This window comes from Spermophilus citellus (genome assembly GCF_964194105.1).
Source record: "Spermophilus citellus genome assembly, chromosome: 1".
Lineage (NCBI taxonomy): Eukaryota > Metazoa > Chordata > Mammalia > Rodentia > Sciuridae > Spermophilus > Spermophilus citellus.
Genome location: NC_138182.1, coordinates 43,131,836 through 43,149,299, shown reverse-complemented (window position 1 = coordinate 43,149,299; position 17,464 = coordinate 43,131,836). Strand labels below are relative to the sequence as shown.

General features: G+C 35.1%; 1 protein-coding gene across 2 annotated transcripts in view; it reads left to right on the top strand.

The window, feature by feature from the left end:
* Nucleotides 1–17,464, top strand: part of GTF2F2 (general transcription factor IIF subunit 2) — a 162,171-nt gene that overhangs the window by 14,198 nt on the left and 130,509 nt on the right. For both annotated transcript variants that reach the window (XR_014022614.1, XM_081298916.1), the window contains exons 2-4: nucleotides 2,867–2,940; nucleotides 15,707–15,725; nucleotides 16,883–17,027. Coding sequence is in view for 1 of the 2 variants with exons in the window: in XM_081298916.1 (XP_081155042.1) it covers nucleotides 2,867–2,940; nucleotides 15,707–15,725; nucleotides 16,883–17,027 (238 nt within the window). In the remaining variant the exon portion in view is untranslated. The remainder of the gene's footprint in view (nucleotides 1–2,866; nucleotides 2,941–15,706; nucleotides 15,726–16,882; nucleotides 17,028–17,464) is intronic.

The window sequence follows — 17,464 nt, the reverse complement described above, 5'->3', positions numbered from 1 at the left end:
ACAGTACCATACATTTCAGTACATGTGTACATTGTGTAATCAGTTAAACATATCTATCTTCTCATTTATTACTTCTTCATGGTGAAAACATTCAAAATCCTTTCTTCTTTTTTGAAATAATACTGTACACAATTGATATCTGTAGTCACTCCACTCTTCAAATAGCATACTAGAACTAACTTCTGACTTGTAACTGAGAATGAGTACCTTTCCTCATCCGAAGTTGAATTTTCCTCATCCACCTCTCCTGCTCTTGACAGCCTCTGGTAACCTCTATTCTCTCAATTTTTATCAGATCAACTTTTACAATATTTCACATATAAATAACATCATGCAGTACTTTTCTGTCTTTGCCTAGTTTATTAACAAAATGATTTCCAGTTCTATCCAGGTTGTCACATTCATTTTTATGCCTGAGTATAATTCCATTGTGTGTATGTACCACATTTTCTTTAACCATTCATTAATTGCTGGGCTCTTAGGTTAATTTCATTTTTTGGCTATTTTGAATACTGCTGCAGTAAATATGGGAGTAAAGATGTTTCTTTGACATACTGCTTTCATATCTTTTGGATATATACCCAGGAGTGGGATTGATGGATCATATATTTGGTAGTTTTGTTTTTAATGTTTTGAGAAATTTCTGTGTTGTTTTCTGTAATGACTGTATTAACTTACATTCCTGTCAACAGTGTGCAAGGGTTCCTTTTTCACAACATCTTCAAACTCTTTTGTCTTTTTGTTTATAACCATTCTTACTAAAGTAAGGTGATATATCATTGTTTTGATTTGATTTCCCTGATTCATATACTGGTTGTCCATTTGTAAATCTGGTTTTGAGAAATATCTACTTAGCTCTACTACCAAATTTACAATTAGATTTCTTTGCTAATAAGGATTTTTTTTTTTTAAGTTTCTCATCTTTTCTTGTTAGATGTATGGTTTGCAGTCCCTCCCCCCCATTCTACAGACTGTTTCTTCACTCTGTTGATTGTTTTCTTTGCTGTATAGAAGCTTTTTAGTTTGACATGTTTCTGTTTGCCTGTATTTCCATTTGTTTTCTTTTTAAAAAAATCCTTACCCATTCCAGTGTCTTATAGTGTTTCACTCTGTTTTATTCTAGTAGTCACATTGTTTTGGACTTTACATATCAATTCATTCTTCCACACCTGCATACCCAGTTTTTCCAGCACCACCTATAGTTTACTAATCAGCATCTACTTACCTTGACATAGTAATAGCACCTGGATTTTCCTTATGGTGACTAGTACTCCCTGTTTTCAATTTTTGTGATTCTAAAGGTGTTTACTGCCCTTTTCTAAATATGTCATCAACTCTGGCTAGCCTGTGAAAATATACCCAAGGAAGTAATTGCCACTTGGGAAGGAGACTTTTGCTGTTTTGGAGTTGCTTCAGCCATCTTGAGAATTGAGTCAACGTGGGTGGAGGGGAAAAGAGTTGAAAGACAGTGAAAGAGTCCTCATGATAATATTTGAGCCCTTAATCAAGTGACCTTAATGCTGGTTGTCTTGGGCCAATAAATACTCTATAAGTAGATTTTCTTTTCACCCATGATCAAAGGATACCTAATGGATAGATACAATTACCATAAGGCTTTTGCCAAATCCTTTAAGCTTGTTTGAGTAGTGTGCAGTGAAGCTGACATGTTAAGATAATAGAATCTTCAAAGTCCTTTTTCCTCTAGTTTTTTTTTACATACTTTTCTTTCTTTTTTTTTTTTTTAGAGAGAGAGAGAGAGAGAGAGAGAGAGAGAGAATGAATTTTATTTATTTTTTAGTTTTTTCAGTGGACACAACATCTTTGTTTGTATGTGGTGCTGAGGATCGAACCTGGGCTGCACGCATGCCAGGCGAGCGCGCTACCACTTGAGCCACATCTCCAGCCCCTTACATACTTTTCTTATTGTTGATACCCCTAGGGAAGGCAGTGTGGGGCAGTAAGAGAATATCAGATCAAACTAGAAACAAGCCTTATGTCTGATACTAGCTAACTATATTGTTTCAACCTTCTTAGATTCAGTTTTTATCTGTAGAATGAGGAGAATGATGGTGATTTTATAGTTAATTGGAAGGATTAAATGTGATAGTGAATATGAAATGTCTGGCATGATCCTTGATGCTGTTTGACTCCATTCCTCCTTCCTCTTTTCCCAACCTCTGGTATATTGTTTGATACACAACAGTAATTCAATACGTTCTAGTGTAAAGAATGCATACATTATTGAACAAATACAATCAGGCTCTTCTTTTTACCCTTCTGTTTTTGAATTTTTGCTATATTCAAGGTACTGTAATTTATTTAATAGTCAAGCATTTTTTTCTTTTCCTTTTAAAAAATTTTTTTAAATGAAATATTGCCACATAGATCCCCCCTCCCCCCCAGTTTTGGCATCTGCCTCTGGCTCAATTATGCATTCATGTTCACGTTATCATTCCGAGATTATTGTGAGAAATAATGACACATAACATTCATTGACTATTTGCGTCACATAAGGCATTGTACTTTAAACTTTACATATAGTATCTTTTTTACTCCTCATAATAGGATAACCTTAAAGGTATGTAATGATTCCAGAGTCCATACTACTTCTTAAAAGATTCAAGGTTAGATATATAATAGACATTCAGCATTTTATTTCATTTTTCTTTATTAAAATTAAGTTCCTTCTAATTGCATGAGTACAGTTATAGACACAGTATAATGTATTGGGTGAAGAATGCAGATTCTGGAGCTATGCTGCCTAGATCCGAATCCTGGCTCTATCATTTACTAATTATTTAAATAAGTTATATAATCCTGGGGTACCCCATTCTCATCACCTGTAAAATGTTTCACTTCATTTTAGGTTCCTAAATATTTGTCACAGCAATGGGCTAAAGCCCCTGGAAGAGGTGAAGTTGGGAAACTGCGGATTGCCAAGTAAGTTATTTACATATTACTAACATTTTAAAAAGTTGTTTTTTAAAAAATTTTACAGATGTTTTGTTTATGATTATAGTTTTTGGTCAGATAGAGAATTTACTTGGAAGATGAAAAGAATGAGCACACCAAGGCTTGTCAAAAGAGATGGTTATGTGTCTTGTAAAGAGAAATTTTTGTCTGTGTACCTGCACTCTTCAGTGACTGGTGGTGTGAATATAGGGTGTAATTTATTGGTAAAATGTGAGGTCAATGAAACAGTGGAGTATATAGTTCCCCTACTCCTCTATCCTCTGTATGTTTTGTGTGGAGGTGTGCCTGGGTTGGGTATAACTGGAAGCACCAAAGAAAGCTTTTCAGTAAAAGGACATTGCCACTGTTCTACCATTCCTATTTCTAGGCACTTTGAAAGGAAGTAGGAAACTTCTAGTAAACAGTGTAACAGAGAAGCCTCAAAAGCTGAGCTGATATAATCCTAAGGTCTCATATTCCTTTCTATCCATTCATTTTAATCAAAACTCTAGTCAGTTTTCCATGCCTACTACTTGATTGAAATAGCTCTTACCTATTAACAGTATCCTCTCCTTTATCAATTAGCTTTTGCTTTGTAACAATCAACCCCAAAACCTGGTGGTTTAGAATTAAAACCATCTTATTTGTCTTTAATTCTATGGATTGGTTCTAGTTGGGCTGACCTGGCTGGCTTTCTTGGTTAGAATGACATCCTTAGTGTCTTGTGATGTGATAACAGCGGGGGCAATGACCATTCATTTCATCTCCAGCATATTTATTCTCATAATGGAAAAAGAGTTCCAAGTAGCCAAAGAGAGGGAAGCCCCAGTGTACAAGCACTTTGCAAACCTGATCTTGTGTATGTTTGCTGGAGTTCTATTAGCAAAGCAATTCACAAATCTAAGCCCAAACTCAAGGGTGGCATTATAGAGTCCCATGTCAAAGAATTTGTGTTCCTTTTTTTTTTTTTTTTTTTTTTTTAAACAGAGTGCCATATCCAAATTCCTAAATCCTAGAGTCAAATAGCAGTTGTCTTAATTGACCTTCTACAGAACTTGTTATGGCTGATCATGTCTTTCCTGGATTTTTTTTTTTTTTAAACTTCACATCTGAAATGGCACTCTCTTGACCTTTCCCTTGTTGACTGTTCCTTCTTAGTCTCTGTTTTTTATTTTTAGGTGTAGAGGGACACAGTACTGTTTATAGTAAAAAAAGAACTTTTCATGACTTTGTAATGAGATGATTCCCAATCTTGAGATGGAATTAGACTGGGTTCATCAAGTACTTTTATTTATTTATTTTTACGTGGAGCTGAAGATGGAACCAGGTGCCCCACATGTGCTAGGCAAGTGCCCTACCACTGAACTACAACCCTAACCCTAAGTCTCTGTTTTTATCTCCTTCTTAGGTCAGTTTTCTAATTTAAATGACCCTGAGTTCTGTTCTTGGTTTTTTTCTTCTCTTTTCACTTGTTTTCAAGGTGTCCTTATCTGATTTCCTAGCTATAAATAGCTCAAGCTTTGCTCTACACCTGAATTCCACACTCATAATCCTGATAGCTTCCTTGATGTTCCTTTTCACATGTCTCAGATGCATCTCAAACTTAGTAATTGCAATGAGAGGCTGAGACAGGAGGATTCTAAGTTCAGGATCAGTCTTAGCAACTTAGCGAGGCCCTAAGCAACTAAGTGAGACCCAGTCTGAAAATAAAAAGGGCTGGGGATGGAGCTCAGTGGTCAAATGCCCCTTGCTTAAATGCCCAATACCAAAACCAGAACACTTAGTAATTGTACTTCATCTGTTCCATCTCTTTGGAACAGTCTTCCTCTAGATATCTCCGCGGCTGGTTCTAATACTTTTTTTTTAGGTCTCTGGTCAAATAACAGCTCATGAAAATCTTTTCTAACCACTATATACAAAATAGCACCCTGTATTTTCTACCTTTCTTACTACTGTTTGTCCTTGTTGTTTATAATTTATTCACCTTCTACTGTGCCAGTCTGGCATATTGTATATTTGTTTTGTGTATTGTCCATTTCTCCTACTAATGTATAAGCACTATAAAGTCATATTTTTTGTCTTGATGATTACTGTATCTCCAGCATTCAAGAACAGTGCTTAATGCAGTATATATTTGGTAAATTGTTATTGAATCAGTAAATGAAAACTACACATTTAAGTGGAAACAGACTTGAACCAACTCCAGTTGGTTCTAGTTTCTGCTTGATTAGTTACTATCAGTGAAGCTTTGTCCAGGTTACTGAATCTTTTCTGAGTTTTTATTTCTTATCCTTAAAGTTGCCTGTTTTGTAGAACTTTTATATCAATCCAGTGAGATAATATGGATGTAGTCATTTGTATTTAACTTTATAAAATGAATGTATTCTTGGAAGGTTGTAGATAAATTACATTGTCCGTAGTTGTCATACTTTTATTTATTTATCTTTTCTGTGGTGCTGGGGATTGAACCCAGGGCCTGGTTCATGCTAGGTATGTACTTTACCCTAGCTAGCCTCAGTCATACCTTTACTGTAAAAGGAAACAATGTGTTAAGGTCAGGCGAGCATCAGAGGAAGAGACCACCAAGAGACTGTCTCATGCAACAGCAGAGGGTTTATTGGGGGTCCAGCATGCTGGGGCCAGAGCTCACTTGGATGGAGCAGAGAGCCCTGGAGAACAACTTAAGCAGAGCTTATATACATTCTTTGGAGAGGGCAGGGACTTTACATACATCACAGCATCCCTTAGCAAATCATCACACACCACGGGAAAATCAAATAACAACTCTAAAACATGATTAGCATATTCACTGGCGGGAACAAGTTGGGTAGGGGTGATTGGTCAGCACAAACAAAGGGGTATACATTTGAACTGGTTGGGTTAAGTCCTGAGATGTGTACGTGCTGAGCTGCATGGTCTCTGGGAGGGGTTGTTTTTACAGAGTGACCAGATGGTCAGGAGAGATTTCTCAATGTACATTTACTGGTCTTTCTGGGAGTTGTTTTGACCCCTCCATAAATTTCAGGTCCCAGGAAAACAGAACTTAAAGAAATTGAAACTTAACAGAACTTAAAACAAATCTTATCCTTTACATTTTAACCTTTCAAATGTATACTTTTAATTGAAATCTGTAGTGATTTATGTTTTTTTTTTTTTTTTTCTGGAAGTGGAATTCTTTGTAATGCAGATAATACCTACTTTTCTGTTAAAAGACTTTGGAATTTTTTATATTAGATTTTACCGGAATGGGAGCTACCGCCCAAATCTCAGAAATGTATGTCACCAAAGAAAGGCAGGCTAAAGGAGAAGGGCCTTAGCCACTTAACTCCAGGATGGTATGTTCTGACTTCATTAGAGCTCAAGACCTGGCTTTTCATCCCAAGTATTTGTGGATAGTTGATTGGTTTGGGGCCTTATCTCTCTAGCCTTAGCTTTTTGTCTTGTAAAATATGAATAACAATGTCTTCTCCACCCATGGGAGGGTGTTTATAAGACAAGTGAAATAGCTTAAGTGCTTTGAGTTGGTTAAACTCAGATGTTCTCCTACCATTACATTTATGTAAATCTCTGTATAAAGAAAATATGTGTTTGAGGAATGTAAAAATCTTTCTTTTAGCTTGGGAAGGGGAGACTTATGGGAAGAGAGTAAAAGGAACCAAGGTTCAAGTAAAGCCATGCAAGCCTCAAATATTACTTTTATCACTAAAGTAAGATCTTAAAGATGACATGCTAAATAAGCAATAATGAGTATGTTCTGCATTTTTTCTTGACAATCCTGGCTTAGTAGAAAATTTCAAGCTCTTTTTCTCCTTAGTTTAAGATAGATGGTTTAAATGATTGCATTTAACATATAATGCCTGGAATACTACCAATTTATATGTTTCTCTAATGCAATTACTAATGGGTCTTTTGTTCTTTTTCCATAGTGTACTGGTTTTGTAAATTGTATGGTTACCCAAAATATTAACAGATTGTGTGTGTGTGTGTGTGTGTGTGTTTGTTTTCTTCCATCCCTTACCTGGCCAGTTTGCCAGTTTTATGTGGTAGTATAGTTGATTCCTGTAGGACTTCAACCAAAGTCCCATAGAAATATTGTGTGTGTATTTTATGGCATAAGTAGTACATATTTTAATTTTTTTAAAAAAATTACCTTTGTACAAAAGAGAAAGGAAAGCTCATCTGTTTTTCCCATTCACAGTCCTTAGAGGTGGTGACAGTTTGGTATGTAACCTTCCAGATTACATATAGATTATTTTGGGTGCTTAGCATATGGACAGAGTTTTAAAACATCTTTATTTATTCCATAGCTAAATGTTTCTCAAACCCCTTTAAGCAACATTTTGCTACTTTTGATCATAGCACAGAACTTGGCTTTTTTTCTCTTTGTCATTGACTCATATTTAGCTCTAAGACTTTGGTTTATTCTATTTCATTTTCCCTTATGTCTTCCTTAGGATCCCTTGTCAATGCCTCTCTTTCTTGTTTTTCCCATTTTAGTTTCTGAATTCTTTTGAAAATAAAATCCTCAGTTAAAGTGGTTTGAAATCCCCCATATTTATATCACTTTAATCAATACAGTTGAATCAAAAAGTATACTTACCAGATTTTCTTAAAAAGGAATTGTTTTATTTAGGAGTTTTTATACAAGTGTAGGGGACAGAAAAGGAGCAGACTGTGAACGTGTGTATGTATTTGTGTGTTTTATATGTAGACAAAAGATCTAGCCACCTAATACAGCAGCAAATAATACAGCAGTAAATAATACTATTTACTATAAATTTATATATTTATATATATTTTTATATATTTATATATTTATCCGTATTTATACGGATTTATAGTAATAGTACCTCAAGATTGCTGTGGAAATGCTTGAAAACAGCTTGTTCCCTACTAGGTCTCCTGGTTGTATTCTCCAGGCTGTCTTATTTACATTCATAATTTAATTTTTGTTATTCTTGGTGAATTACAAGATTTGCTATTAAAATGTAGGATGAGTGAAGGAATGGCTTAGCAGTACGTGTGACTAGGTTATCAGAATTTTAGTTATTTCAAGCATAATATGAGTCATCAAATTTATGTGGCTGTAAGCAAAAGAATCCATTAATAGATGTTTGTTGTTTAGAATGAAGTGGGATGATAGTCCCACTCTCTTCTCTGCTGGTTAGCTCACAGTGTAAACATTATGTTTAGTTCTTTATGCTGCTCTTGAAGAGTGTCATGGCCAAATCAGTTCATTCAGTGAACTGAAACTAGGGATGATGAGAAAACTATTTTAGTCACTGTCTAATGAGGAATGTGGAACGTTTGAAGATACTAGGACTGTTAAGAGAAGATTTAGGACAAACCAAGGAAACTGTCTTCACATGTTTTTAAGACTAAAAGATGTGTAATCAACTATTGATTCTTGAGAAGAAAACTAACCAGTTTATGGGGTTACCTGTGGCTTAAAAAAAGTAATTTGGTGTTGGCGAGGATGCAGGGAAAAAGGTACACTCATGCATTGCTGGTGGGACTGCAAATTGGTGCAGCCAATTTGAAAAGCAGTATGGAGATTCCTTGGAAAGCTGGGAATGGAACCACCATTTGACCCAGCTATTCCCCTTCTCGGACTATACCCAAAAGACCTAAAAAGAGCATACTATAGGGACGTAGCCACATCAATGTTTATAGCAGCACCATTCACAATAGCTAGACTGTGGAACTAACCTAGATGCCCTTCAATAGATGAATGAATAAAAAAAAATGTGGCATTTATACAAAATGGAATATTATTCAGCACTAGAAAATAACAAGATCATGGCATTTGCAGGGAAATGGATGGCATTAGAGCAGATTATGCTAAGTGAAATTAGCCAATCCCTAAAAAACAAATGCCGAATGTCTTCTCTGATATAAGGGGGGGTGACTCAAAATGGGATAGGGAGGAAGAGCATGAGAAGAAGATTACCACTAAATAGGGAAGAGAGGTGGGAGGGAAAAGGAGGGAGAAGGGGAATTGCACGGAAGAGGAAGGAGACCCTCATTGTTATATAGAATACATGTATGATGTAGTGAGGGGAAAAAAAGTGTGTCACATTAGATTGGGTAGAGAGATATGATGGGAGGGGAGGGGAGGGGAAGTGGGGATAGGAAGGGCAGCAGAATAAAATAGACATTATTATTGCTGTATGTATGTAGGTGACTGTATGACCAATGTGATTCTGCAACCTGTACAATCAGAAAAATGAGAAATTATACCCCATTTGATTAAAAAAAAAGTAATTTGGGATAAAAAGTGAAAACAACTGAGGTGTTTGGAAAGGCACTGTGGCATACTGGTTAGGAATATGGACCAGGGAGTCAGGCCTGAGGTTTAGTTCTGATTTGTCACTGATTAGCTGTGTGTTGTGGAAAAGTTGATTACCTTATCTCTTTCCTCATCTGTTAAAAGGAGCAAGTATTACTATGTCGTAGATTGAAAGTATGTTCAGTTCTCAGTAGTGTTCACCTACTGTCATTCCACACAATCCAGATAGGAGGCATTGCCTGTGTCTAATGTGATGTAACTCTGGACACTTCCTGCCACCAACTCTCCCAAAGCTAAGCAGCAGCATGCTGTGCAGTGTAGGCCAGAAGCTGGGAAGACGGTGGGTCATTCCAGCAGAGAGAGGGCTTCAGTGTGGAGAGACTGGGAGAGGCAGAGGCAAGAGAAGAATGGGAGTGCAGCTGGGAGTGTTGCTCCTCCCAAATTTGGTTCTGACTTAACACCTGAAAAAAGGAGAGTCCAATTGTGAATAGGGTAAGAGTAACAGCCTATTTTAACAGTTGGTAACATTTAGGCCATTTGTGTAAAGCAATCTATGTGATGTTCCTAAAACGTTGTACTTGGATTATTTTTATACCTTTGGGCGTTTTGACATGTACTACATTTTAATTAGCTTATAGTTTTGCTTTAGCTTTAATTTTAAAGCCAGCTTTTTTCTACATCATCTCAGAATAGTTCTCTTTTCTAAATGTTTGATTTATGTTATATTTTCTTGACAATCATGAATCATACCCTATACAAATAAGACTTCTCCCAGAGAAACATCATTTGTAGTTTTATATCTAAACACATTTATTATTCCATGTCATACAGGGGCCTACCAATAATAGAAAGTCTACAAACAAAAATTCAATGAGATGTAATTTTTATTGATAAATTTAATAAATTTAAAAGTATTATACTGTTGATAGGCATTTAAATTGGTACAAATTTTTAAAAATTTTAAAAGGCAGTCTGAAAACATAGGTATATGTTTATAATATATAAAACACACATGCAATATATAATATTGCTGCTCAAAACAGAGTATTAATCCCATTGTTTTCTCTGACAGCTAAACCTCAAGCATTATGTTTAGTTCTTGGTGCTGCCAAGAACTAAACATACCCAGCAGAATAGGGTGAGGATAATGAGAAGGCTAAAATTAAAAATAAAATGTTCATGCCTGTGACTAAGTAATCCCATTGATTTCTGGGAGTTTATCCCTCAGAAGCAATAAGTTGGTAATGTGGAGATTGATAAGTAGTGATGTTAGTTGCAGTATTATTTGTTATAGAGAAAAATTAGCAATATCCTTATATTCCTTAGTAAGTGGTTATTTAAATAAATGACACATTTTAAACTTACTTCAAAGCTTTTATTTTAAAATAGTCTCAAGCTATAGAAATGTTCGAGGAATATTGTAAAGGTCTTTTTTGCTGGATCATTTTAGAGTAAGGTACTGACCTCATTCCCTGCCACCCTCTAGTATTTTAATGTGTATTTCCTCCAATGATGTTCTCCCACATAATCACAATTTACCTCTTCAATCAGTAAATTAACATAAAAAAGTACTACTGAATCCTTAGACTTCAATCAAGGTTTTCCAATTGTCTTAATATTGTTTTATAACAAAAAGATCCAGGGTAGAATCAGGTTGCATTCTGTTGCTATGTGTTTGTACTTTGCTTCACTCAATCTACAACATTCTGAAGTTTTTCCTTGACTTTTCAATCTATAGGTGTCAATGCAGTTGTCGTTTACAAGGCAGTTATTTTATAACATTTCAGCTTGTCTTATGTATCTTTGTGATTAGATTTGAGTTATGTGTCCTTGGCAGGATTATAACAAAGGTGAGGGCTGGGGATGTGGCTCAAGCGGTAGCATGCTCACCTGGCATGCGTGCGGCCCGGGTTCGATCCTCAGCATCACATACAAAGATGTTGTGTCCGCCGAAAACTAAAAAAATAAATATTAAAATTCTCTCTCTCTGTCTCTCTCTCTTTAAAAACAAAACAAAACAAAACAAAACAAAAAAAAAAAAAAAAAAACAAAGGTGAAACTGGGTTCTTGTATTCTAGCAAAGTTTGCATGCTTTCATTTTTTCCCATTACTGGAGGTGTTAACTTTGATCATGCTATGCTTCACTGTAAATTTATTTATTCTTTTCATCTTTGTAATTATTGCATATTCTGTGGGGTGGTACTATAAATTTTCAACTTATTCATTATTTTAGTATGAACTCATGGATTCTGATTTTATTCAGTGGGTCACAATTTGCCATTTCATTTATTCTGATGTTCATATTGTCCAAAATTTAGCCAGTGGAAACTCCTAGATGACTTCCATGTCCCTTTATTTCTATTTTTAATTTAATTTAAATTTTTTACGGTACTGGGAATTGAACCCAGAGTCTTACACATACTAGTCAAGTGCTCTACCTCTGAGCCATTCTTATCCCATTCTTATCCTATCCCCAGCCATTCTTATTTTTTATTTTGAAACAGAGTCTTGTGAAGTTGCCCAGGCTGGCTTTGAACTTGAGATCTTCTTGCCTCAGTAGTATAAGTCTTGTGACCTTTTGGCATGTCCTCATTATTCTTTGAACACTTCTTACTTTTTGACATAGAGAGATGTTTTAGACTCATCTTTTACTGGTTTGGTCTCTGGATCAGCCATTTCTATAAGAAGCCCCAGTTCCTTTTAGAAGAGAATGATTTAGAAACCAAGATCTGGATATCCCAGGTGTTCATTGTGTTCTCAGGCCTCTCTGTGAGCAACATGCATGTATATACCCGTGCGCGCTCACACACACACACACACACACACACACACACACACACACCCCTTTACATCTATATATCTACATATATTGAAAATCATGACTTCATACCGTTATCTGGTTCCTATCCAACACTATAGGATATGTTCCAGTTTTTTTCCCTTTTCTTGTTTGTCTCCCTTTTCTAAAAGTGAAAACCCTGGTTCTAGTTATCTTTAATATATTTACTTGTTTGTTTAGGCTTCTGTTCTTATTTGTGTAGTCCCTGCCTGTCCCACCCCATGTGGGATGCCCTTGAATATCCTTCTCACTCTGCTTGGGCTGTAGCTCCCTGATTTGGCTCCCACCTTTGCTGCCCGCCTCACTCACTCACTCAGGCTTCCATTCCATCTCCTACACAGGAATGCTTTCCTAGGCTGCTAGGCGTCTAGCAGCCTACTTCAGCACTTATTAGGCTCAGAAGAGCCACTCCTTATCCATCTTGGCTTTGGTACCTTGCCTCAGGCTGTTTCCTAAATCCACGGACAGACTCTTTACCCAGCTTGTGCTGTTGACTATTGCCCAACCTTCTTTGCAGATACTTGCTTGATTTCACCTAATGGTTTTTTTAACCTAAATTGGAAGCAGAGGTATTAATAAGGATTAAAAACAAGACAAACAACGAAAATCCTTAAGCAAATTGAAAACTTGATGTTGTATGATGGTTGGTTTTCTTTTTCTTTTCTTTCTTTCTTTCTTTTTTTTTTTTTTTTTTTTTTTTGTGGTACTGAGGATGAAACCCCAGGGCTTCACACATAGTAGGCAAGTTCTGTACCACTGAGCTATATTCTCAACCTTGGTTGTTTTTCTTAACTGAGAAGGGATGATGCTTTATTATCAGTGATGGTAAAAAAAAAAACCTCATGACTCCATTGGTGTTAAATCCAAGAAGTGCTTAAAAGTGTAAGAAAAAAGAAAGACTTGACTATTAATAATTTTTAAAAAAGAAAGAGGTATGAGACTGGAATCCAAAGAAGTAGCTGTTGAGTGTTGACAGATGAACTAAGAATAGCGAAAGGGGAAATGTTATAATAGTTGATGTTTGTCAGTTAGACCACAGGCCATGGTGCACAGGGTGTATTATATTTATAATGTAGAACAACAAAAGATTTTGTGTAGTTTTGTACATGTATGCATGTGAGCAAGGGGGATATGTATCTTACTTTTCAAATAAGTTTTAAGTCTTAAAGTATTAACTTTCCCCTAGAAATTTAACTCATCCAGAGCTCATCAATCTCTTTATCATTCTAGCTAGGCTATAATTACATATGTGAAGATGAAGTTATTCTCCCCTCCTGTGTTCCCTAATTGCATCTGGATGATTTTCTAGTTATCCAGATTGGAAATGTCAACATGATCTTTAATTCATTCTTTTTCCTTTGCTGCCCACTTCCAGTCATTTCCTCTTCTGTCAGTTTTGTAAGCTGTTCTAAAAGTTTAATGACCCATCATGAACTTTATTGCATTTTATAGCTACCTAATTCAAGCCTTCATTCCTTTTAATGTAGATTTTTGTATTTGCCTCCATATCCAGTAAACATTTTGAGAGCACCTTTTGTACTCAGCATTTCTGTTTTAAAGGCAACTAAATAAATGCCTCTAGAAGTCAAGTTCAGGAGTGACAGGGAAGAGACTGATGGAGTTAGTGCCTTTCTCAAACACATGTCTAGAGGATTGTTGTCAGGTGGAATTAGGGGCCGGTTGTCAAATCTTGCAGTCTTGTAAGAGAAGCTGGAAATTCACATTTTTATGTGAAATCTTAGTTTCTTCTCATCTGTATTCTAGATACTTTCTCAACTAAGAGAAGATGAACACTGCCTTTTAATATGCAATGAAAGACTGAGAAAACTATACTAAACAAATCTGTGTAAGAAACTGGACTGCTTAGTCTGGTCTAAAAGACTTGACTGCTTGAACCCAGCCTTCCATTCTGGTGCCAGAAAGAATGTGTTACTTTGTCATTTCAGATGTTTCCTTGCCCTTGTGGGCTGTTCCTGTAGCCTGGAATGCTCCCATGGTGTTGATCTCACCCTGCACTCAGATTCAACTTTTCTTGGCTTTCTAGTCTGAATTTCCTTGACAGGGTGTTTTATTTCTGCCATAATGCTTTATCATTTTGACAACATATGAACTGCCTTATTTGTAGTTGTTTATGGATCAGACCTGACTATTTTTATTAGACTGGAACTTCCTGAGGACAAGGTCCTATAGTCATACTATACCAGGCTTCTACAACAATGCCTAGGATTGTATAGTAGACTTGTAATGACAGAATGAATGATTAAACGACTGAATAAAGGCAGATTGGAATTCAGCTGAGTGGAGAAACTGGTCTTCATATCTCTAGTCACCTTTAGTCTATCCTACACGTTTTCTGGTGCAAATTTTCTGGAGTATTTTTGACCTTTATTCATTTGTTTGAACAGTGTCTGTGGATCTTCATTGCCCAAAGAATTAAGTTCATACTTTGGACTATGATATTTAAGATATTCCATGATTTAACTTCTGTTCATCTCTCACTATGCCTCTCATTTTTTCTTTTTGTGTATGTATGTGTTGAAGATTGAACCCAGTCTCTCGTGCATGGGGGAAACAATGTGCTATACCACTGAGTTATTCCCCTAGACCCACCATTCTTTATATTGCCTCTTTACCAGCGAAATCTGATTACTTATTTGTGACGAGACCTTTCTGTGACTTGACTGAGCTATTCACTTCTGAAACAGTATTTTCCCATCTCCATTTATTGCAGTCTTAGTGTTTCAAGGATCAGCTCAGATTTGCCTCTTTGTTGAGCCATCCCTTAAGTCTTAAAATGGAAGAAATTGTATTCTCCCATCTGATCCTAGCACATATAGCATGGCTCTCTTAAGGGAACATTAAAATTTATGTATTTTGTTGGCAGGGGCAGAGACCTTCCCCTCAGTACTTTGCATGTAGTAAGTAAATACATATAAATACATATTTTTTAAAAAGTTATGTTATTTATATAGGAGGCACATTAATTCCATATTTGTAAAAAATTTTAAATGGGTAATTCAAATATGTGTGAAATAGTGTAGAAGGATTTTTACCTGTATTAAGTTGTAGCAGTGAAATTATGGCTATTTCAAAACATTTTTTTGGTTTGTTTGTAGTAAAAAAGTGTTTATAATAGCCATATTTTTTTATAATGGAGAAAATTTCTTATGATTTTAATATATGGTTAAATTTAATAACTTTTGATCATTAAGACTTTAGGTAAGTGAAACCTTTTCACATAGACGAAGTAAATAGTAAAATTTGATGAAATATTATTTAGATCAGGTATTAAATATACATTCACATGCTGCTGAAACTGAAAATGTTCAGAAATAAAGATAAGAATCATAGGATCTTTATTAGGACAAAATGTAATTAGGACAGGTAATAATAGTGTTATGTGATATAAGTTCATAATATCTAAAATAATCATGTAGGATCAATGTAACTTTGTTTTTTCCTATAGGATTATAAATAGTTGGGGGAAGCCAAGGATAAACATTAGTCTTTACAAATGTAATATTTTACGTAAATATTAAGTAGCATTATTTCTTTTAGCTCTTAACTCATATTTGAAAACAATATGAAATCTAAATAATTTAAAGTATTTTTTTCTTCTCTTTTAGGAATCAAGGAAGGACTGAGGTAAGATTAATTATATGAAAAAAATTTAAAGCATGGAAGTATTTTACTCTTCATTAGTAAAGAGAGGGTGCTGTTAGCTTTGTGAAAAACCTCCATATCAAATCAAATGAATGCTGGTGACCAGGAACATATAAAGTTAGAAATGCTACCCTTGTGTGAATGAATGGACTCCTCCAGTTGTTTGTTGTCAACATTTTTCTTGTTTGACTTAAATATCCCTTTCTTTGTCAACATTTTTCTTGTTTGACTTAAATATCCCTTTCTCAGTACTGTTAAACTGAATAGACTCAGTAATGTTTTAGCATTATTTCAATATGGCAAAGGCATTTGACTCAGATTTTTGAGGGCTTTAGATTTTTGACCCCTTGGGTTTAGTTCATGTACAGTACCTATGGTACCGTAGAATATATTTAATAATATATTTCATGATTTCCTTATGCTATTGGGAGATCAGTATTGTTTATAAATCTCTTTAATGCAAAATTTGATGCTCTTTTGAGAGGATCTCACATATAATAAAATAATTTGGAAAGTACACCTACTCTCTTTTAATTCTACACCCTGTTATTGAGTTACCCTTGTAAATATTTAGTTGTTTTGTTAAAATATTCAAAAATAAAGCAGTATTGTGTACTCGTGCAGTGGTCATTAAGATTGAAAAAGAATATAACCACTGTTGATGAGAATGTTTAAGCTTTTCAGAGTAAATAGCTCACATTTTCCCCCTTTCAAGTACCTTTGATTTCTTAGTATTCTTGAAATAATCATTCAGCAAATATTGTTTTCTTTTTTGTGTCAGGTCCTTTGTTAGTTCTTAAGGATATAAAGGCAATAAGATATAATCGGACCTCAGAGATCTTAGAAAAAGTAATTTTATTCCTATTTTGAAAAAGGTTCTTCAGTTATAGACCATAGAATATTTAAAAGTTGTCTTTCTTTGCAATGAGAGATGAGCCCCATCATTCTGACACCTGGGAATAGATTCTCTTTTATGACTAAGTATTAGAGATTTTTTTTGATGAGTTTAAAAAAATGTTTAATAAAATGACTAGAAAAAGACATTTTTAAAAAAGTGTTTGATTTATAATCAAATTTTTTGTAAAGTACTTTGAATATAAATGTCTATTGTAATAAGTTCTGGTTAACGTGTCTATTAGGTGTCATTTACTTTGAATGAGGATCTTGCAAATATTCATGATATTGGTGGAAAACCAGCTTCAGTCAGTGCTCCTAGAGAACATCCATTTGTCTTGCAAAGTGTTGGAGGACAGACCTTAACAGTATTTACTGAGAGTTCATCAGGTGAGTGGGAATGGAATTATCTAATGTGATTCCTGTACAAGTTTTACAGATTTTCTGTTTCAACATATACTCCTGATTGCTTTTTTAAGGTCATTACCAATGCTGTTCCACCTATCTTTCTGTCAGCTCTGTTTCTCATGTCCTGCGGCTCTTTGTTCTGTATTTTCTTGTGATTAATGAAATTTTGGCCATTACTTGAAAAGGGTTTAATTTCCATTTGAGATATGAACATACAACACAAAGTAGATGGAGGAATGTGGTGCATCAAACTGCCTTCTAAGATGTTGAAGAAACAACTTTTTGAGTTTGGGTCACCTTTGCTAAATTTACATTCAGCAAGTATAAGTTATACTTTAAAAATCTTGGTTAATATTAGGGAATATTTTGGTCTGAATTTTTGTACTTTTATGCTTTGTATACTAAGAAGGTCTTTTTAT